This window comes from Carcharhinus amblyrhynchos, chromosome 23, assembly GCF_965287045.1.
Source record: "Carcharhinus amblyrhynchos chromosome 23, sCarAmb.v2.hapA, whole genome shotgun sequence".
Lineage (NCBI taxonomy): Eukaryota > Metazoa > Chordata > Chondrichthyes > Carcharhiniformes > Carcharhinidae > Carcharhinus > Carcharhinus amblyrhynchos.
In genome coordinates, this window is record NC_137346.1 from 2765893 (window position 1) to 2783901 (window position 18009).

General features: G+C 47.1%; 1 protein-coding gene across 1 annotated transcript in view; it reads right to left on the reverse strand.

The window, feature by feature from the left end:
• spag5 (sperm associated antigen 5) overlaps positions 1–15417 on the reverse strand; it is a 42756-nt gene extending 27339 nt beyond the window's left edge. The window contains exons 1-5 of the mRNA XM_080210525.1: positions 14929–15417; positions 13057–13249; positions 6781–6900; positions 6536–6628; positions 2809–2943 (exon numbers count right to left, since the gene is read on the reverse strand). Coding sequence (XP_080066651.1) covers positions 2809–2943; positions 6536–6628; positions 6781–6900; positions 13057–13249; positions 14929–15221 — 834 coding nt within the window. The 5' untranslated portion in view covers positions 15222–15417. The remainder of the gene's footprint in view (positions 1–2808; positions 2944–6535; positions 6629–6780; positions 6901–13056; positions 13250–14928) is intronic.
• Positions 15418–18009: the final 2592 nt, after the last annotated feature.

Here is an 18009-nt window from a genome sequence, read left to right on the forward strand (position 1 = left end):
ATAAATACTTGAAAAGGAGAAAGAACAAGGAGCTTTTTGACTCATTGGCTATTTCTTTCAAGGAGAACCAGCATTAATACGATGGGGCAAATGACCTCCTCTATTGTCCATTCTATGATCTATACTGGCTAGTGCCAGCAGAGCAGAGAACTAAAGTTTAACTGCAGTAGCTCTGTACAGTGCCCACGCTGCCCTGCAGTAAGTATTCAACAATCAACCACAGGATTAAAGCAGTGCTGCCCGACATATAGCTGGAAATCCAGATGCAGCTAATTGCATTTGTGATTCTGCTCTTCAAAATGATCAATGGAGACAATAGATAGATAGAGGTGACAGAGGCAGAGGGATAAAAGGTTGGGGGGCTGGGTGGCATTATTGGTCAGGGAAAATGTTACAGCAGTACTCAGGCAGGATAGATTAGGGAGCTTGTCTACAGAGACCCTATGGGTGGAGCTGAGAAACAGGAAAGGTATGACCACATTAATGGGGTTGTATTATAGACCATCCAATAGTCAGCGAGAATTGGAGGAGCAAATCAGCAGAGAGATAGCTGACAACTGCAAGAAACAAAGTTGTGACAGTAGGGGAATTTAATTTTCCATATATAGATTGGGACTCGGATACTGTTAAAGGTTTAGACGGGGTAGAGTTTGTAAAATGTGTTCAGGAGAATTTTCTACATCAGTATATAGAGGTGCCAACTAGGGAGGATGCGATACTGGATCTCCTATTGGGAAATGAGTTAGGGCAGGTGATGGATGTGAGTGTGAAGGAACACTTTGGATCCAGTGATCATAATGCCATTAGTTTCAACCTGATCATGGATAAGGATAGATCTGGTCCTTGGTTTGAAGTTCTGAACTGGAAAAAGGCCAAATTTGATGAAATGAGAAGGGATCTGGGAAGTGTGGATTGGCACAGGCTGTTCTTTGCTAAGGATGTAAATGGAAAGTGGGAGGCCTTCAAAGGAGAAATTTTGAGAGTGCAGAGTTTGTGTGTTCCTGTCAGGATTAAAGGCAAAGTAAATAGGAATAAGGAACCTTGGTTATCGAGGGAGATTGTAACACTGATTAAGAGGAAGAGAGAGTTGTATGAAATGTACAGACAGCAAGGAACAGATCAGATGCTCGAGGAGTATAAAACAATGCAAGAAGCTACTTAACAGGATAGACAGGGACTTATTAGTGAGAGTCAACATGGCTTTGTGTGCGGTAGGTCATGTTGACCAATCTATTACAGTTTTTCGAGGAAGTTACCAGGAAAGTGGATGAAGGGAAGGTGGTGGATGTTGTCTGCCTGGATTTCAGCAAGGCCTTTGACAAGGTCCTCATGGGGAGTTAGTTAGGAAGGTTCAGTCGCTAGGTATATATGGGGAGGTAGTAAATTGGATTAGACACTGGCTCAGTGGAAGCCGCCAGAGAGTGGTTGTGGAGGATTGCTTCTCTGAGTGGAAGCTTGTGACAAGTGGAGTGCCGCAGGGATCGGTGTTGGGTCCATTGTTGTTTGTCAGCTATATCAATGATCTGGATGATAATGTAGTAAATTGGGTCAGCAAATTTGCTGATGATACAAAGATTGGAGGTGTAGTGGACAGTGAGGAAGGTTTTCAAAGCTTGCAGAGGGATTTGGACCAACTAGAAAAATGGCAAATGGAATTTAACGCAGGCAAGTGTGAGGTATTGCACTTTGGAAGGACAAACCAAAGTAGAACATACAGGGTAAATGGTAGGATTCTGAAGAGTGCAGATGAACAGAGGGATCTAGGAATAGGGGTAGAGAATTCCCTAAAAGTGACGTCACAGGTGGATAGGGTCGTAAAGAGTGCTTTTGGTACATTGACCTTTATAAATCGGAGTATCGAGTATAAAAGTTGGAGTGTTATGATAAGGTTATATAAGGCATTGGTGAGGCCGAATTTAGAGTATTGTGTAGAGTTTTGGTCACCTAGTTACAGGAAGGATGTAAATAAGGTTGAAAGAGTGCAGAGAAGGTTCACAAGGACGTTGCCGGGACTTGAGAAGCTGAGTTACAGAGAGAGATTGAATAGGTTAGGACTTTATTCCCTGGAGTGAAGAAGAATGAGGAGATTTGATAGAGGTGTATAAGATTTTGATGGGTATAGGTAGAGTGAATGCAAGCAGGCTTTTCCCACTGAGGTTAGGGGAGAAAAAAACCAGAGGGCATGGGTTAAGGGTGAAAGGAGAAAAGTTTAAAGGGAATATTGGGGGGGGGGATTCTTCACGCAGAGAGTAGCGGGAGTGTGGAATGAGCTGCCGGATAAAGTGGTAAATGCGGGGTCACTTTTAACATTTAAGAAAAACTTGGACGGGTTCATGGATGAGAGGGGGTGTGGAGGGATATGGTCCGAGTGCAGGTCAGTGGGACTAGGCAAAAAAATGGTTCAGCACAGACAAGAAGGGCCAAAAGGCCTGTTTCTGAGCTGTAATTTTCTGTGCTTCTCTGGTAATAGTCACGTGATCACAATACACTGCAGCACAGTATGATAAAGTGCTGAGGAAAAGCAATGTGCGCAAGGTGTTTTCTGATCAATGCAGCTGCTTTATCTTCTTGGTTACTACACATTGGGAGATATTTATTAAACAAATCTACATGTGATGTATGATTACTTTATTGTATGAGCGTGCAACAGGCAGATTCTACTAAAATGGGTGTATGTTGCTAAAGTAATCCCAAGAGCAGAACCAGAGGTTAATGAGTATTTCCTATTTAACACTGGCTTACAATTCACTCCAGTTTTAATTTGAAGTGATAATTAATGGGGGCTTGGTCAGAAAACATAGCACTCACATTTGCCATCTTCCATTCAGCCTCGCCTGTCCTATTCCTCAGTCCTCTTTGTTCTTCCATGACCTTCGCCATTGCTTGGGTCATGGTTTGGAGTTGGTTGGCACTCTGACGGGCGAGATCTCTGGCATCTTTCAGCTGTGTACAGGAGATCACATTTAGAACAAAACAACAAAAAGACTGTTTCAGAGGACAGGTGATGAGTTTTTAAGCTGATGCTGCTCCTGATTAACTACTGAGTGGCTATAGTTGTGGGGTTAGAACAGGACCATCCCACAGTCTGCAGTTTGAAAAGGGGAGAAAAACTGCATCAGTGACCTGCAGGAGAACGTTCATTGATGATTGTACAGCATTTGGTTCTGTTCACAGCTCCTCATATAATGAAGCAGTTTGTGACCTCACGTAGCAAGATCTTCACAATATTCAGGTCTGGCCTGATCCCACATTCATGCTACAAAATGACCATCTCCAAAGGCAAATCTAAATGCCCAGCCATGATATTCAAATAATCTCTAGTGTGCAGAAGGCCAATCGGCCCATCGCGTCATAGAGTCATACAGGTTTGCAGCTTGGTAAAAGGCCCTTCGGCCCAACTTATCTATGCAGCTTTTTTTTAAAACTCCTAAGCTAATCCTAATTGCCCACATTTGGCCCATATCCCTCTATACCCATCTTACCCATGTAACTATCTAAATGCTTTTTAAAAGATAAAATTGTACCCTCTACAATTACCTCTGGCAGCTCGTTCCAGACACTCACCACCCTCCGTGTGAAAAAATTGCCCCTCTGGACACTTTTGTATCTCTCACCTCACACCTTAAATGTATGGCCTTTAGTTTTAGACTCTCCTACCTTTGAGAAAAGATATTGACTATCTACCTTGTCTCTGCCCCTCATTGTTTTATAGACCTCTATAAGATCACCCCTCAGCCTCCTACGCCCCAGAGAAGAAAGTCCCAGTCCATTCAGCCTCTCCTTATAACTCAATCCATCAAGTGCCGGTAGCATTCTAGTAAATCTTTTCTGCACTCTTTCTAGTTTAATAATATCCTTTCTATTATAGTGACCAGAATTGCATACAGTATTCTAAGTGTGGCCATACCAATGTCTTGTACAACTTCAACAAGACGTCCCAACTCCTGTATCCAATGTTCTGATGAAACCAAGCATGCTGAATGCCTTCTTCACCACTCTGTCCAGCTGTGATTCCACTTTCAAGGAGCTACGAACATGTACCCCTAGATCTCTTTGTTCTGTTACTAATTAATGATAGGGTGTTGGGGAGAGTAAGTGCTGCCCTGGTTCAATCTACCAAAATGCATCACCTCGCATTTGTCTAAATTAAACTCCATCTGCCATTCATCAGCCTACTGGCCCAATTGATCAAGATCCTGTTGGAATCGGAGACAACTTTCTTCACTGTCCACTAATCTTGGTGTCATCTGCAAATTTACTAACCATGCCCCCTATATTCGCATCCAATATACCTCTTCAAAAATCTCAATCAGATTTCAGAGACATGATTTTTCACTCACAAAGCCATGCTGACTGTCCCTAACCAGTTCTTGCATCTCTAAATGCCTGTAGATCCAGTCTCTCCAAATACCTTCCAATAATTTACCCACCACAGATGTGAGGCTCACTGGCCTGTAGTTCCCAGTCTTCTCCCTGCAGCCTTTTTTAAACAAAGGCACATTTGCCACTCTCCAATCTTCAGGCATCTCACCCATGACTATCAATGATTCAAATATCTCGGCTAGGGGAACTGCAGTTTCCTCCCTAGCCTCCCACTGTGTCCTGGGATACACTTCAGGTCCCAGAGATTTATCTACCTTGATGCGCTTTAAGACTTCCAGCACGTCTTTCTCTGTAATATGTATATTCCTCAAGACATCACTATTTATTTCCCCAAGTTCCCTAATATCCATGCTTTTCTCAACAATAAATACTGCTAAGAAATATTCAATTAGGATCTCACCCATCTCTTGTGGACCTGCACATAGCCTGTCCCTGTTGATCTTTAAGAGGCTCTACTCTCTCCCTAGTTTCTCTTTTGCCCTTTATGTATTCGTAGAAGCTCTTTGGATTCTCCTTTGCTTTATCTGCCAAAGCAATCTCGTGTCTATTTTTTGCCCTCCTGATTTTACTCCCACACCCCCAAACTCTTCAAGGAATTCACTTGATCCCTGCTGCCCATGTCATGTGCCTCTTTCTTCTTCTTGACGAGGGCCTCAATATCCTAAGTCATCCAGGGTTCCCTACTTCTGCCCGACTTGCCCTTCACTCTAAGAGGAATGTGTTTACCCTGAACCCTGGTTAACATGCTTTTGAAAGCGTGCCATTTACCAGACATCCCTTTGCCTTCCCACAGACTCCCCCAATTAACTTTTGAGAGTCTTCAACTCTCTGACAGAGTAACTTACTCAAGCCCTGGAATAGACATATAAATACTGTGGCTACAAAAGCAGGTCAGAAACCAGGAAATCTTGCTGCAAGTAACTCACGTCCTGACTCCTTAAAGCCTGTCCACCATCTACAAGGCCCATGTTGGGAATGTGATGGATCTTCACTTTACTGGATGAGTGCAGCTCCAGTAACACTCAAGAAGCTCAAACACCATCCAGGACAAAACAGCCCATTTGACTGGCATCCCATCCACCACCTTAAATATTCACTCATGGCAGCACTGCTGCAGTGGCAGCCATGTAATACCATCTACAAAATGTACTGCATCAACTCACCAAAGCTCTTACAACAGCACCAAACCCACAACCTCTGAAAGAGTGAAGGAGACTCATAGGAACATTACCTCAAAGTTTCCCTTCAACCCACTGAATGGGATGGATAGGATAGAGGTGGAGAGACTCTTCCCGCTCAAAAAAGACAGTAGGACTAGGGGGCACAGCCTCAAGATAAGGGGGAGGCGGTTTAGAACGGAGTTGAGGAGGAACTTCTTCACTCAAAGGGTGGTGAATCTCTGGAATTCTCTGCCCGTTGAAGTGGTGGAGGCTGCCTCGCTAAATATTTTTAAGAAGCGGGTTGATGGGTTCTTGATAAGAGAGGGGATTAAGGGTTATGGGGAGAGGGCAGGAAAGTGGAACTGAGCCACGACAGATCAGCCATGATCTTATTGAATGGCGGGGCAGGCTCGAAGGGCTAGATGGCCTACTCCTGCTCCTATTTCTTATGTTCTTATGTTCATCCTGACCTGGAAATATGTCATCGTTCCTTTGCTGTTTCTGGGTCAAAAATCCTGGAACTCCCTCCCAACAGCACTGTAGGTGTACAATTAATCAGCTGTTCAAGAAGGCAGATCAGCACCACCTTCTCAAGGACAATTAGGGAAGGGCAATAAATATTGTTCAAACCAGCAACACCCATATCCAGAGGATGAATTTCAAAGTTCAGACTCTGAATTCTCTATAAACAGGAGCAAGCTATCACTAACTTCAGTGCCTATCCGATCAAACTCTTCCAGGATTTTAAAAAACACATTAAGGTCATCTCTCAGCCTCCTCTTGTCAAGAAGGGTCCCACACCTTGTTCAGTCCCAGAGAGCAAAGAACAAATCTCTGGCTCAGAATTCTGGATTCCTTTCCAGCAGGAAGGAGTCTCTCTCAGTGGATGTGGGAGATGCCCCTCCTGCACATCACACTTCGGCACTCAGCAGTGGGCGAAGGGCAGCAGACTAAAATGTAAAGTCAAAGATCAATTCAGTTGAGCTGCTTACCTGCTCATGCATTCGCACTCGCTGGTTCTTCATTTCCTCATAAGCTCCATCTGCACCAGCCAGACATTCCTCAACCTCTTCAACCAGCAAATTCTGCCGAAGGAGTTACAGAAACATCTAAACGTTATGAAGGAGAAGGAAACATTCCACAACACAATACGAGAGGCAAACAAACACTTGTTGCCTTCACAAAAACCAGCAGAAACAGCCAGGCACTACTCTGAGCACAGCTTGTCATTACTTACTTGCTGCCCTCGGATGTTACAGATGGTACTGTGGAGCTGCTGGTATTGTTCGAGGTTCAGCTCAAGCTCTCGCACTCTGCTTGCATGCTGTAGATACAGGCTGCAGTATTGATTCTCTACCTGTCAACACACAGAATAAGCATTCTTAAATTCCCAGTCGCTCTCTGCTGGGGGTTTAAGGTCGAGAGATTCAAAGTACCAGCCTTGGTGATGACATGAACACTCCATCCATGATCGTAACAATCTTCCACAGTTAACATGGGGGTTAGTCCAGGATGGTGAGATCATTTTACAAAGTCCCAGAACCCAGATGGTGACATGGAAGCTGGAAAAGCAAAGGCACACCCACCAGATGCTAGATATCAAGCTGGAATTCAAAGCCAGAGCTCTGGTTTCCACTGACTGGGTCTGAGTGCAGTGGGAGTGAACTGAGGGCATTCAGGCTCTCAAAGCAGGAATGTTTCCACTGACTTTCCACTCATTTTCAGAGTAGAGCGTGCAAATGTCCTGCATCTCTTTCAAGCAACAATTTATTTTAAAGTTATAATGTCTCGGCTAACAATAGAAACTGGAATTCCACACGACGGCTGTTTCAAAGCAGGAAGTGTTAAACTTATATTGAGCTTTGGCTAGGTCTCACACAGTACTCTCCACAGTTCTGCTCTACATATTATAAAAAATTAAATAGGGGTACCGGAAAAGATGTAAAAGGTTGATATCAGAGCGAACAGGCCATCCCTATCAAAGTAAATTCAACAGGCCAGGGCTGATATCTCTCAGACAGAGAAGAGTGATGGATGACCAAATATTATGGAAGGGTTTGACAGAGATAATGTTTCAACTCGTGGTAGAGTCCAGAACTAGAGGCCATCAATTAAAGATAGCCACCAATAAACCCAATAGGGAATTCAGGAGAAACTTCTTTACTGAGAGTGATGAGAAGGTGGAACTTGCTACCACAAGAGTAGTGGGAGTGGTTGAACTGAATACTATAGACACATTTTTAAAGGGGGAAACTAGATAATATTCACTCGACAAAACTTGAGCATTTCTGAAAAAAGTCATGTTGTCAAAGCTTTTTGTCCTGCACTTATCAGGACAGATGAAGAATACCAAATTTCAAAGGTAACAATTTATTCTCCATGGGAAAGGGGTGCTGAATGGTCGCCACGTCAGCTTTGACTGGTCAAGACATGGCAAACACACCAAAGAGCTCATGTTTACTCAATAAGTGGGCAAGAAGAGAACAGATCAATGTAGCTTTCAGCAAACATAAGTGAGCTGAGCTACCTTACGAGTCCAGCTGCTCTTAAACTGGTTATTGAGTGTGATCCTTAACACCCAGGAATATTCAAGCACATGCAGCCCAATCACGGAATCACATCCAAGGTTCAGCATTATGTTCTAGTTTTGCAGGTATAGGTTTGTCAAATGGAGTATGAAAAGCTGGGAATGGAATTAAAAAGTAGAACCGACAAGGTGGTTATCTCTGGGCTACTGCCTGAACCGAGTGCAGATGGGCGTAAGGGTGATAAGTTTAAGGAAGTGAATGGGTGGCTCAGGGATTGGTGTGGGAGGAATGGGTTTGAATGTATGGGGCACTGGCATCAGTATTGGGGTAGGTGGGACCTGTTCAGGTGGGATGGGGTTGGTCTGAACCGTGCTGGGACCAGAGTCCTGGTGAATCGTGTAAATAGGACTGTAGACAGGGCTTTAAACTAATTTGGGGGGGGGGGGGGGGTGGGCGGCAGCGGCGCGAGGGTAGGTGACATTACGGGGTCTAAAGTTAAGGAGAGGGTACAGGTAAGGGAAGAGGCCGAGGATGTCCCAATAATAAAGGGAGTAGGAGGCGTGAGTATGGTTGATGGCGTTCTGGCAAATAGGGTCCAGGTGAAGGCTGGGATGAAGGCACTTTATCTGAATGCACGAAGCATTCGGAATAAAGTGGATGAGCTGGTGGTGTAGATCAGCGCAAATGGATATGATCTGGTGGCCATTACAGAGACATGGCTGCAAGGTGACAGGGACTGGGAGCTGAATGTCCAGGGGTATCAAGTGTTTAGGAAGGATAGGCGGGAGGAAAAAGGAGGGGGGGGGGGTGCGTAGCTCTGCTGATTAAGGATAGCATCAGGGTGGTAGCAAGGGATGATATATGAAGCAAAGAGCAGAAAGTGGAATCGTTGTGGGTGGAGATTAGGAACAGCAAAGGGAGGAAGACACTGGTGGGTGTTGTCTATAGGCCCCCAAATAATGATCTGGAGGTGGGGCGGGCTGTTAACACGCAAATAAGTGCGGCGTGCAGGAATGGAACGGCAATAATTATGGGGGATTTCAATCTACATATTGATTGGTCGACCCATGTTGGACGCGGTGGGCTCGAGGAGGAGTTCTTGGAATGCTACCGGGATAGTTTCTTTGAACGGTGTGTGTTGGAGCCAACGAGGGAGCGAGCTATCTTGGATCTGGTGTTACATGATGAGGCGGGTAGAATTAGGGACTTTGTGGTGAAGGATCCTCTTGGGGAGAGTGATCATTGTATGGAGGAGTTTCTGGTGCAGATGGAGGAGGAGAAAGTGGGTTCCCGGACACACGTCCTTTGTTTGAACAGAGGGGAGTACGGTAGAATGAGAGAAGAATTGGCGAATGTTGACTGGGGGAGCGCGTTGGAAGGTAGGTCTGCTGAGGAGCAGTGGAGGATCTTTAAGGAGATTTTTCTTGGTGCTCAGCAGAAATTTATTCCAATGGTTAAAAAGGACCGTAGGAGGAGAGGTAATAAGCCGTGGATAACGAAGGAGGTGAAGGAAAGTGTTAAATTAAAAGCAGAGGCGTTTAGCGTAGCTAAGAGTAGTGGGCGAGAAGAGGATTGGGAGAGGTTTAAATGTCAACAAAGATTGACAAAGAAGTTGATAAAGAAGGGTAGGAGAAACTATGAAGCTGGGCTAGCGCTTAATATAGAAAAGGATAGCTAGAGTATTTATAAATATATAAAAAGGAAGAGGCTGGCTAGGGTGAACGTTGGACCCTTAGAGGATGAGAGGGGGGACTTAGTGGTAGGGGATGGGGAAATGGCTGAGGTCTTGAATAACTTTTTTGTTTCCGTCTTCACGGAGGAGGACGTGAATAATTTGCCGGGTGTTAGCGATGGAAAGGTGGTAGGACTGGAGGGTCTCAATGACATTACTGTTACTAGAGGGGCGGTGCTCGACAGACTGGAGGGACTGATTGTGGACAAGTCCCCAGGACTGGATGGAATGCTCCGAGGGTTCTGAAAGAAATGGCGGAGGTGATGGTGGATGCCTTGGTGGTTATTTTCCAAACGTCGCTGGACTCCGGAGAAGTGCCGGAAGATTGGAAAACGGCTAATGTTACGCTGTTGTTTAAGAAGGGTGCCAGGCAAAAGGCAGGGAATTATAGGCCGGTTAGTTTAACGTCTGTAGTAGGTAAAATGTTGGAATCCGTCATCAAGGAGGAAATAGCGAGGCATCTTGAGGGGAATTGCTTGATAGAGCAGATAGAGCACGGTTTCGTTAAGGGGAAGTCGTGTCTGACAAATTTATTGGAGTTCTATGAGGATGTGTCTAGGGCGGTGGATAGAGGAGAGCTGGTGGATGTGGTCTTTCTTGATTTTCAGAAGGCGTTTGACAAGGTACCTCACCAGAGGTTATTGCAGAAGGTAAGGGGGCATGGAGTTGGGGGTAAGGTGTTAGCATGGATAGAGGATTGGTTGTCAAATAGGAGGCAGAGAGTGGGGGTTAGTGGGTACTATTCGGATTGGCAGTTGATGACTAGTGGAGTGCCCCAGGGGTCGGTGCTGGGGCCTCAGCTACTTACCATTTATATAGATGATCTGGAGGAGGGAACCGAGTGTATGGTGTCGAAATTTGCTGATGACACCAAGTTTGGTGGAACGGCAAACTGTGCGGAGGGTGTGGAGGGTCTGCAGAAGGATCTAGATAGGCTGGGCGAATGGGCCAGGAACTGGCAAATGGAATTTAATGTTGGCAAGTGTGAGGTGGTCCACTTTGGTAGGAATAATGGTAGTAAGGACTATTACTTACGTGGCGAAAAACTGCAGCAGGCGACGGTGCAGAGGGACCTTGGGGTCCTTGTGCATGAGTCGCAAAAACCCAGCCTGCAGGTGCAGCAGGTGGTCAGGAAGGCTAATGGGATGCTGGCCTTCATAGCGAGGGGGATTGAATATAAAAGCAGGGAGGTCTTGCTGCAGCTGTATAGGGCATTGGTGAGGCCGCAACTGGAGTACTGTGTGCAGTTTTGGTCGCCGCACTTACACAAGGATATTTTGGCCTTGGAGACTGCAGAGGAGGTTTACTAGGCTGATACCGGAGTTGAGGGGGTTGAGCTATGAGGAGAGACTGAATAAACTAGGCTTGTACTCGTTAGAGTTTAGAAGAATGAGGGGAGATCTCATTGAGACATATAAGATGATGAATGGGATGGATAGGATAGAGGTGGAGAGACTCTTCCTGCTCAGAAAGGACAGTAGGACTAGGGGGCACAGCCTCAAGATAAAGGGGGGGCGGTTTAGAACGGAGTTGAGGAGGAACTTCTTCACTCAAAGGGTGGTGAATCTCTGGAATTCTCTGCCCGTTGAAGTGGTGGAGGCTGCCTCGCTAAATATTTTTAAGACGCGGGTTGATGGGTTTTTGATAAGCGAGGGGATTAAGGGTTATGGGGAGAGGGCGGGAATGTGGAACTGAGCCACAACAGATCAGCCATGATCTTATTGAATGGCGGGGCAGGCTCGAAGGGCTAGATGGCCTACTCCTGCTCCTATTTCTTATGTTCTTATGTAAATTGAGATAGTACTCTGTTTATTGACAGGTTATCCACTTTGGCAGAAATAATAGTAGGAGGGATTATTATTTAAAAGGCAAAAAGCTGCAGCATGCTACAGTGCAGAGGGACCTGGGGGTCCTTGTGCATGAGTCGCAAAAACCCAGTCTGCAGGTGCAGCAGGTGATCAAGAAGGTGAATGGAATGTTGGCCTTTATAGAGAGGGGGATAGAATATAAAAGTAGGGAGGTCTTGCTGCAACTGTACAGGGCACTGTTGAGGCCGCAGCTGGAGTACTGTGTGCAGTTTTGGTCGCCGCACTTGCAGAAGGATATATTGGCCTTGGAGGGAGTGCAGAGGAGGTTCACTAGGCTGATACCGGAGATGAGGGGGTTGGACTATGAAGAGCGACTAAATAGACTGGGTCTGTACTCGTTGGAGTTTAGAAGGATGAGGGGGATCTTATAGAGACGTATAAGATAATGAAGGGGATGGATAGGGTAGAAGTAGAGAGATTCTTTCCACTTAGAAAGGATAGCAGGACTAGAGGGCACAGCCTCAAGATAAAGGCGGGGATGGTGGGGGGGGGGGGGGGGGGGTGCAATTTAGATCAGAGTTGCGGAGGAACTTCTTCACTCAAAGGGTGGTGAATCTCTGGAATTCTCTGCCCGTTGAAGTGGTGGAGGCTACATCGCTAAATATATTTAAGTCACGGGTAGATAGGTTTTTGACAGACAAGGGAATTAAGGGTTATGGGGAGAAAGCGGGAAAGTGGAACTGATCCACTTCAGATCAGCCATGATCTTATTGAATGGCGGGGCAGGCTCGAAGGGCTAGATGGTCTACTCCTGCTCCTATTTCTTATATTCTTATGTTCTTGTGAACAGCCGAAGAGACAGGCTAGGCTGTTTGATATGATTTGCCAGTCGTTGGGACGTATGACATCCATACTAAACATCAAGATTCATTTACCACATTACCCATTTGCTCGTTAGATAGAATGTCATTTCGATTTGATAGCAGCATCCTGTTAATGGCAAACACCATTCAGGTTGTCACTACATTTAGCAGCACGAAATGGCTAGATCCTTTATCATACCAGGGTAATTTGAAGCAGACTGGACACTTCAGGTTTGAAAATGGCACCCTTTAGCCAACTTGTGAGTATGCATGACACAATGAATAATGATCTGATCCTGTATCCATGAGAAATAGCGAACCCATATAGCAATAGGGTGATTGTGATAGCAGATAGCATTAGAGAACCCATATAGTGACAGGGTGTTAGCGATAGCATTAGAGAACGCATATAGTGATAGGGTGAGATGGAGGTGAGTGGGAGGAGGATAATGTCAAACATAAATACCTGCCAATTCTCTTAATTAACCAATTCCAACACAACCAAATACTTAAGACTGATCTCCATCAGAATACTCACCCCAGAGAGGGCCCAGAGGATAGATTTAATGCTTGGAATGTTACCTCAGGAGTCTGAGAACTGTCAGTCTGGGTGTAGGTCTCCCGCTGATCTGCAGGTCCAGCCCGTAGCCCGAGACCTTTACTCTTGGACAGGTTATTCAGCTGGCTGGACAGAACCTCATTGATGAGGAGGGCTGTTTCCAGTCGCCGTTCCAGATCTTCCCGGGGAACTGATTCCAGAGCTTCTCGAGAAAAACTATGGAAAGCGAATTGAAAAACACGTTAAAGGCGACAAACTCACCCCTGCAGGGTCAAAGTACCGGGCAGCAGCGATATTTAAAACCTTCTACATCTTGTAGTGGACACCATGAAGCATTGCTCAAATCAAAGGGACCCCTTCTCTCAGGAGTGGGGGAGTAATAACATAGAGACAGGGAAACAGTTCTGCAGCATCAAGAGCTGGCAAAGCTTTCACTATAGGAGACTGCAGACATGACTATCACACAATGGTGATACCCAAATAAGGAGCAAGACCCAAACAACAAGTTTGATATAGCAAATACAACCACCAGCCACAATGCTGTTAGATACACTTTTGGGGTTGTTTTTGGAGTGGGAGGGTGGGGGATGAGGATTGGTCCAGTCCAGGGATAATGTAAATCATGACAGACAGTCACACCCCAGAGAAACTTCTTGCTTTCTAACAGATCTCATTACAAACAGGAACTAATTATGAACCCCAGACAAGAAGGAACAGTCCACAAAAAAACAAAGCCACGCTTGGTTTATGATTATTGAACAATGTGCTCCTATCACACACATCATGCGCAGAGTTAGGGGGCTGTGACATACAATTGGATTGGTCCACACAGCTGACAAATTACATTTGTGCCACACAAGTGCCAGGCAATGACCATCTCCCACAAGAGAGGAGCTAACCATCACCCCTTGACACTCAATGACATTATCATTCCTGAATCCCCAACTATCAACATCCTGGGGGTTACTATTGACCAGAAACTGAATTGGACTAGCCATATAAACACCGAGACAACAAGAACAGGCCAGAGGCTAGGCTTCTGACTCACCAAATTCTCTCCACCATCTACAAGATACAAGTCAGGAGTATGATGGAATACTCTTTATTTGGCTCCAAAAACACTCAAAGCTCAACATCAAGAGTAAAGCAGCCCACTTGATTGCTTCCACAAGCATTCAATCTCTTCACCACTGACAGTGATAGCCATGCGTACCATCTGTAAGATGCTTTGCAGGAACTCACCAAGACTCCTTCGACAGCACCTCCAAACTCACAACCACTATCATCTAGAAGAGCACATGGACTTCCAGTAGACCACTACAAGCAAGACATGATCATGACTTGGAAATACATCGTACTCCTTCACCATCACTGGGTCAAAAGCTTAGAATGTCCTTCCTAACAGCACCATGGGTGTACCTACACCTCAGGCCTTGCAGCGGTTCAAGGTGACAGCTTATCATCCCTTCAAGGGCAATTAGGGATGGGCAATAAATGTTGCCCTAGCCAGTAATGCCCACATCCCATGAATGAAAATAAAGGTGGTGAGTGATAATTCTATATAAAACACCCCTCACAGTCTATTAATGCTGATCACTAGAGACCCCTCAAACCACATATTCAAGACGAATATGGAGAGGTTTACAAAATTACCAATGTTTTTAAATTCACTCACAGAAAGTGGTGTCACTGGTGAGGTTGGTATTTACTAGCCAGCCAGAGAAAGTAATGCTGGGTTATTTTCTTGACGAAGTTAGTAGCTGTTTTGAACTGAGTGAATTCAATCATGTGGCTGTAAACTCATTTGTGAACCAGTTGGGATTATCATTGTACAACACAACACTCACTAGATTACTGGGTCCAGTAAGTTAATCACTAATCTTTCTCTAACTTACTTCCAGAGTAGAGAGTCTGTGAGCACTGCACTGTCTGTCACTTCAATGTTGACACACTCCGACCTCGATGTGTTGACTTCCTTCTCGGCCAGGCTGACAGGGGTCATGCAGGTTGAGGTACAGTGTGTTCCCACGGGAGAAACTGCTGTGCCAGCCTCTTGATAGGTGACACGGTTCCTGCCCATTGCTCCTGTCAGCAGTCTCCAGCTATCTCTGGGTGTTTGTAGGGACCCTGAATGAATGAGGCACATCAGGGCACACGGCTGTGGGACAGGCATGGATGTTGTGCCCATGTCCTCCTGCCCACCCACACCCTCCTCCACAGCCCCCTGCGCGCCTGCTTCCTCCTGCTGCTCGACAGCCTCCTGCCCACCTACCTTCGCCTCTTGCTCACCCACCTCCTGCCCCTGCCCACCAACCTCCTCAACAGCTCCATGCCTGTCCACCTCTATCTCTACAGGCTCCTGACCAGCAATTTGTCTGCCAGCCTTCTCCTTCTCCATAACCCCCTGCCCACCCAGCTCCTGCTCACTCGCCTCCTGCTCCATATCACCCTGCCTGCCAGCCTCTATTTCTACCGCTCCCTGCCCAACCACCTCCTGCCCACCTGTTTCCTGCTCCACAGCCCCCTGGCCGCCACCACCATCTCCCTCCTCCATATCCACCTGCCCACATGCCTCCTCCTCCATATCCCCCTGCCCGCCAGCCTCTTCCTGCCCACCAGCCTCCTCCTCCTGCCTGGCCCCCTGCCCACCAGCCTCTTCCCCCTGCCCAGCCCCCTGCTCACCAGCCACCTCCTCCTGCCCGCCTACCTGCATGCCAGCCTCCTCCTGTCTGCCTACCTGCCCTCCAGCCTCTTCCTCCTGCCCGCCAGCCTCCTCCTGCCCGGCTCCCTGCCTGCCAGCCTCCTCCTGCCCAGCTCCCTGCCCGTCAGCCTCCTCCTCCAGCCCAGCTCTCTGCCCGCCAGCCTCCTCCTCCAGCCCAGCTCCCTGCCCGCCAGCCTCCTCCTCCAGCCCAGCTCCCTGCCCGCCAGCCTCCTCCTCCAGCCCAGCTCCCTGCCCACCAGCCGCCTCCTCCAGCCCAGCTCCCTGCCCACCAGCCACCTCCTCCTGCCCAGCTCCCTGCCCACCCGCCGCCTCCTCCAGCCCAGCTCCCTGCCCACCAGCCGCTGCCTCCTGCCCAGCTCCCTGCCTGCCAGCCTCCTCCTCCTGCCCGGCTCCCTGCCTGCCAGCCTCCTCCTCCAGCCCAGCTCCCTGCCCGCCAGCCTCCTCCTCCAGCCCAGCTCCCTGCCCACCAGCCACCTCCTCCTGCCCAGCTCCCTGCCCACCAGCCGCCTCCTCCAGCCCAGCTCCCTGCCCACCAGCCGCCTCCTCCTGCCCAGCTCCCTGCCCACCAGCCGCCTCCTCCTGCCCAGCTCCCTGCCCACCAGCCGCCTCCTCCTGCCCAGCTCCCTGCCCACCAGCCGCCTCCTCCTGCCCAGCTCCCTGCCCACCAGCCGCCTCCTCCTGCCCAGCTCCCTGCCCACCAGTCTCCTGCTTTCCCTTGCCTATGCCCATACCCCTGCTGCTAAGTGGTATGGAATGTCCATCAACTGACATCCTGTTCTCAAGTGGCACTTCAAGAAGTCCCTCATTCATCTCAGTTTCAGGAAAGATGCCCGAGGAATTCTCTGTCACAACCCCAAGGCAATTGCTCCCAAATGCACCTGGCTGTCCTGCCATCTCTAGGTTTCTGAGCAGAGGGCTCCCTGCACCCATCTTGGGTCCAAGACTTGTCACTGCCTGTCTAGTTACAGTCTCCATGAGGGATGAGGATCTGTGTCGTGCCAGCCCTGAGGTTACGGTGACATCATTAAGTGACAGCTTGGGATCCTCCTGTGCCTCAATGGTAATTAGCTCCCCCTTTTGTACAGGGCATGGAATTGCTTCACTATACACACAGTCCACCGCTGAAACAGCACCTTCAGCTAGCATGAACCTGGGAAAGGCCTTGTTGAGTCTGTGTTCAGATGTCTGCAGAACAGGAGCATCATCCTTTTTCATAACAATTTTCCAGAAAGGATCTTTGCCTTCATCCTGCAAATTCATAGGGAAAAAACAGATTCTTCATAAAACAAATACTGGAACTGCACAGTCATCAAGAAATCAGGCACAGATAATTAGGAACAGGAATATAGGGTTTGCATCGCTATAGCACCTTTCACATCCTCATTTTGATTTGATTTATTATTGTCACATGTATTAGTATACAGTGAAAAGTATTGTTTCTTGTACTATACAGACAAAGCATACTGTTCAGAGAAGGAAACGAGAGGGTGCAGAATGTAGTGTTACAGTATAGCTAGGGTAGAGAATGATCAACTTAGTGCAAGGTAGATCCATTCAAAAGTCTGATGGCAACAGGAAAGAAGCTGCTCTTGAAGACTGGTACGTGATCTCAGACTTTTATATCTTTATCTCTCTGGAAGAGAGAATGTCCAGTGTGCGTGGGGGTCCTTAATTATGCTGTCCACTTTTCTGAGGCAGCGAGAAGTGTAGACAGAGTCAGTGGATGGGAGGCTGGTACGCGTGATGGACTGGACTACGTTCACAACCCTTTGTAGTTTCTAGACACAAGAATAATGTGGGAAATATAGTAACCAATTTGCATACAGCAAGCTCCCACAAACAGCAATGATGTGAACAGAGGTAACGTGATAGATCCTGACTTTGTGCAACAGCACAAACAGGCAATAGAGAGGCAGACGTACACACGAGGAATTTCATTTCCGTAAACTTCAATTATAAAAGGTCTGACAACACCAGGTTTTAGTCCAACCGATTTATTTGATAGTAAACGCACAAGCTTTCGGGTTAGTCCCTTCGTCAGGTGAATGGAGAGTTCTGGCCTCAGACAGAGCATATAAAGCACAGACTGTCTGAGGCCAGAACTCTCCATTCACCTGACGAAGGGACTAACCCGAAAGCTTGTGCGTTTACTATCAAATAAATTGGTTGGACTAAAATCTGGTGTTGTCAGACTTTTTACTGTGTTTACCCCAGTCCAACACCGGCACATCCACATCATGACTTCAATTGTGCC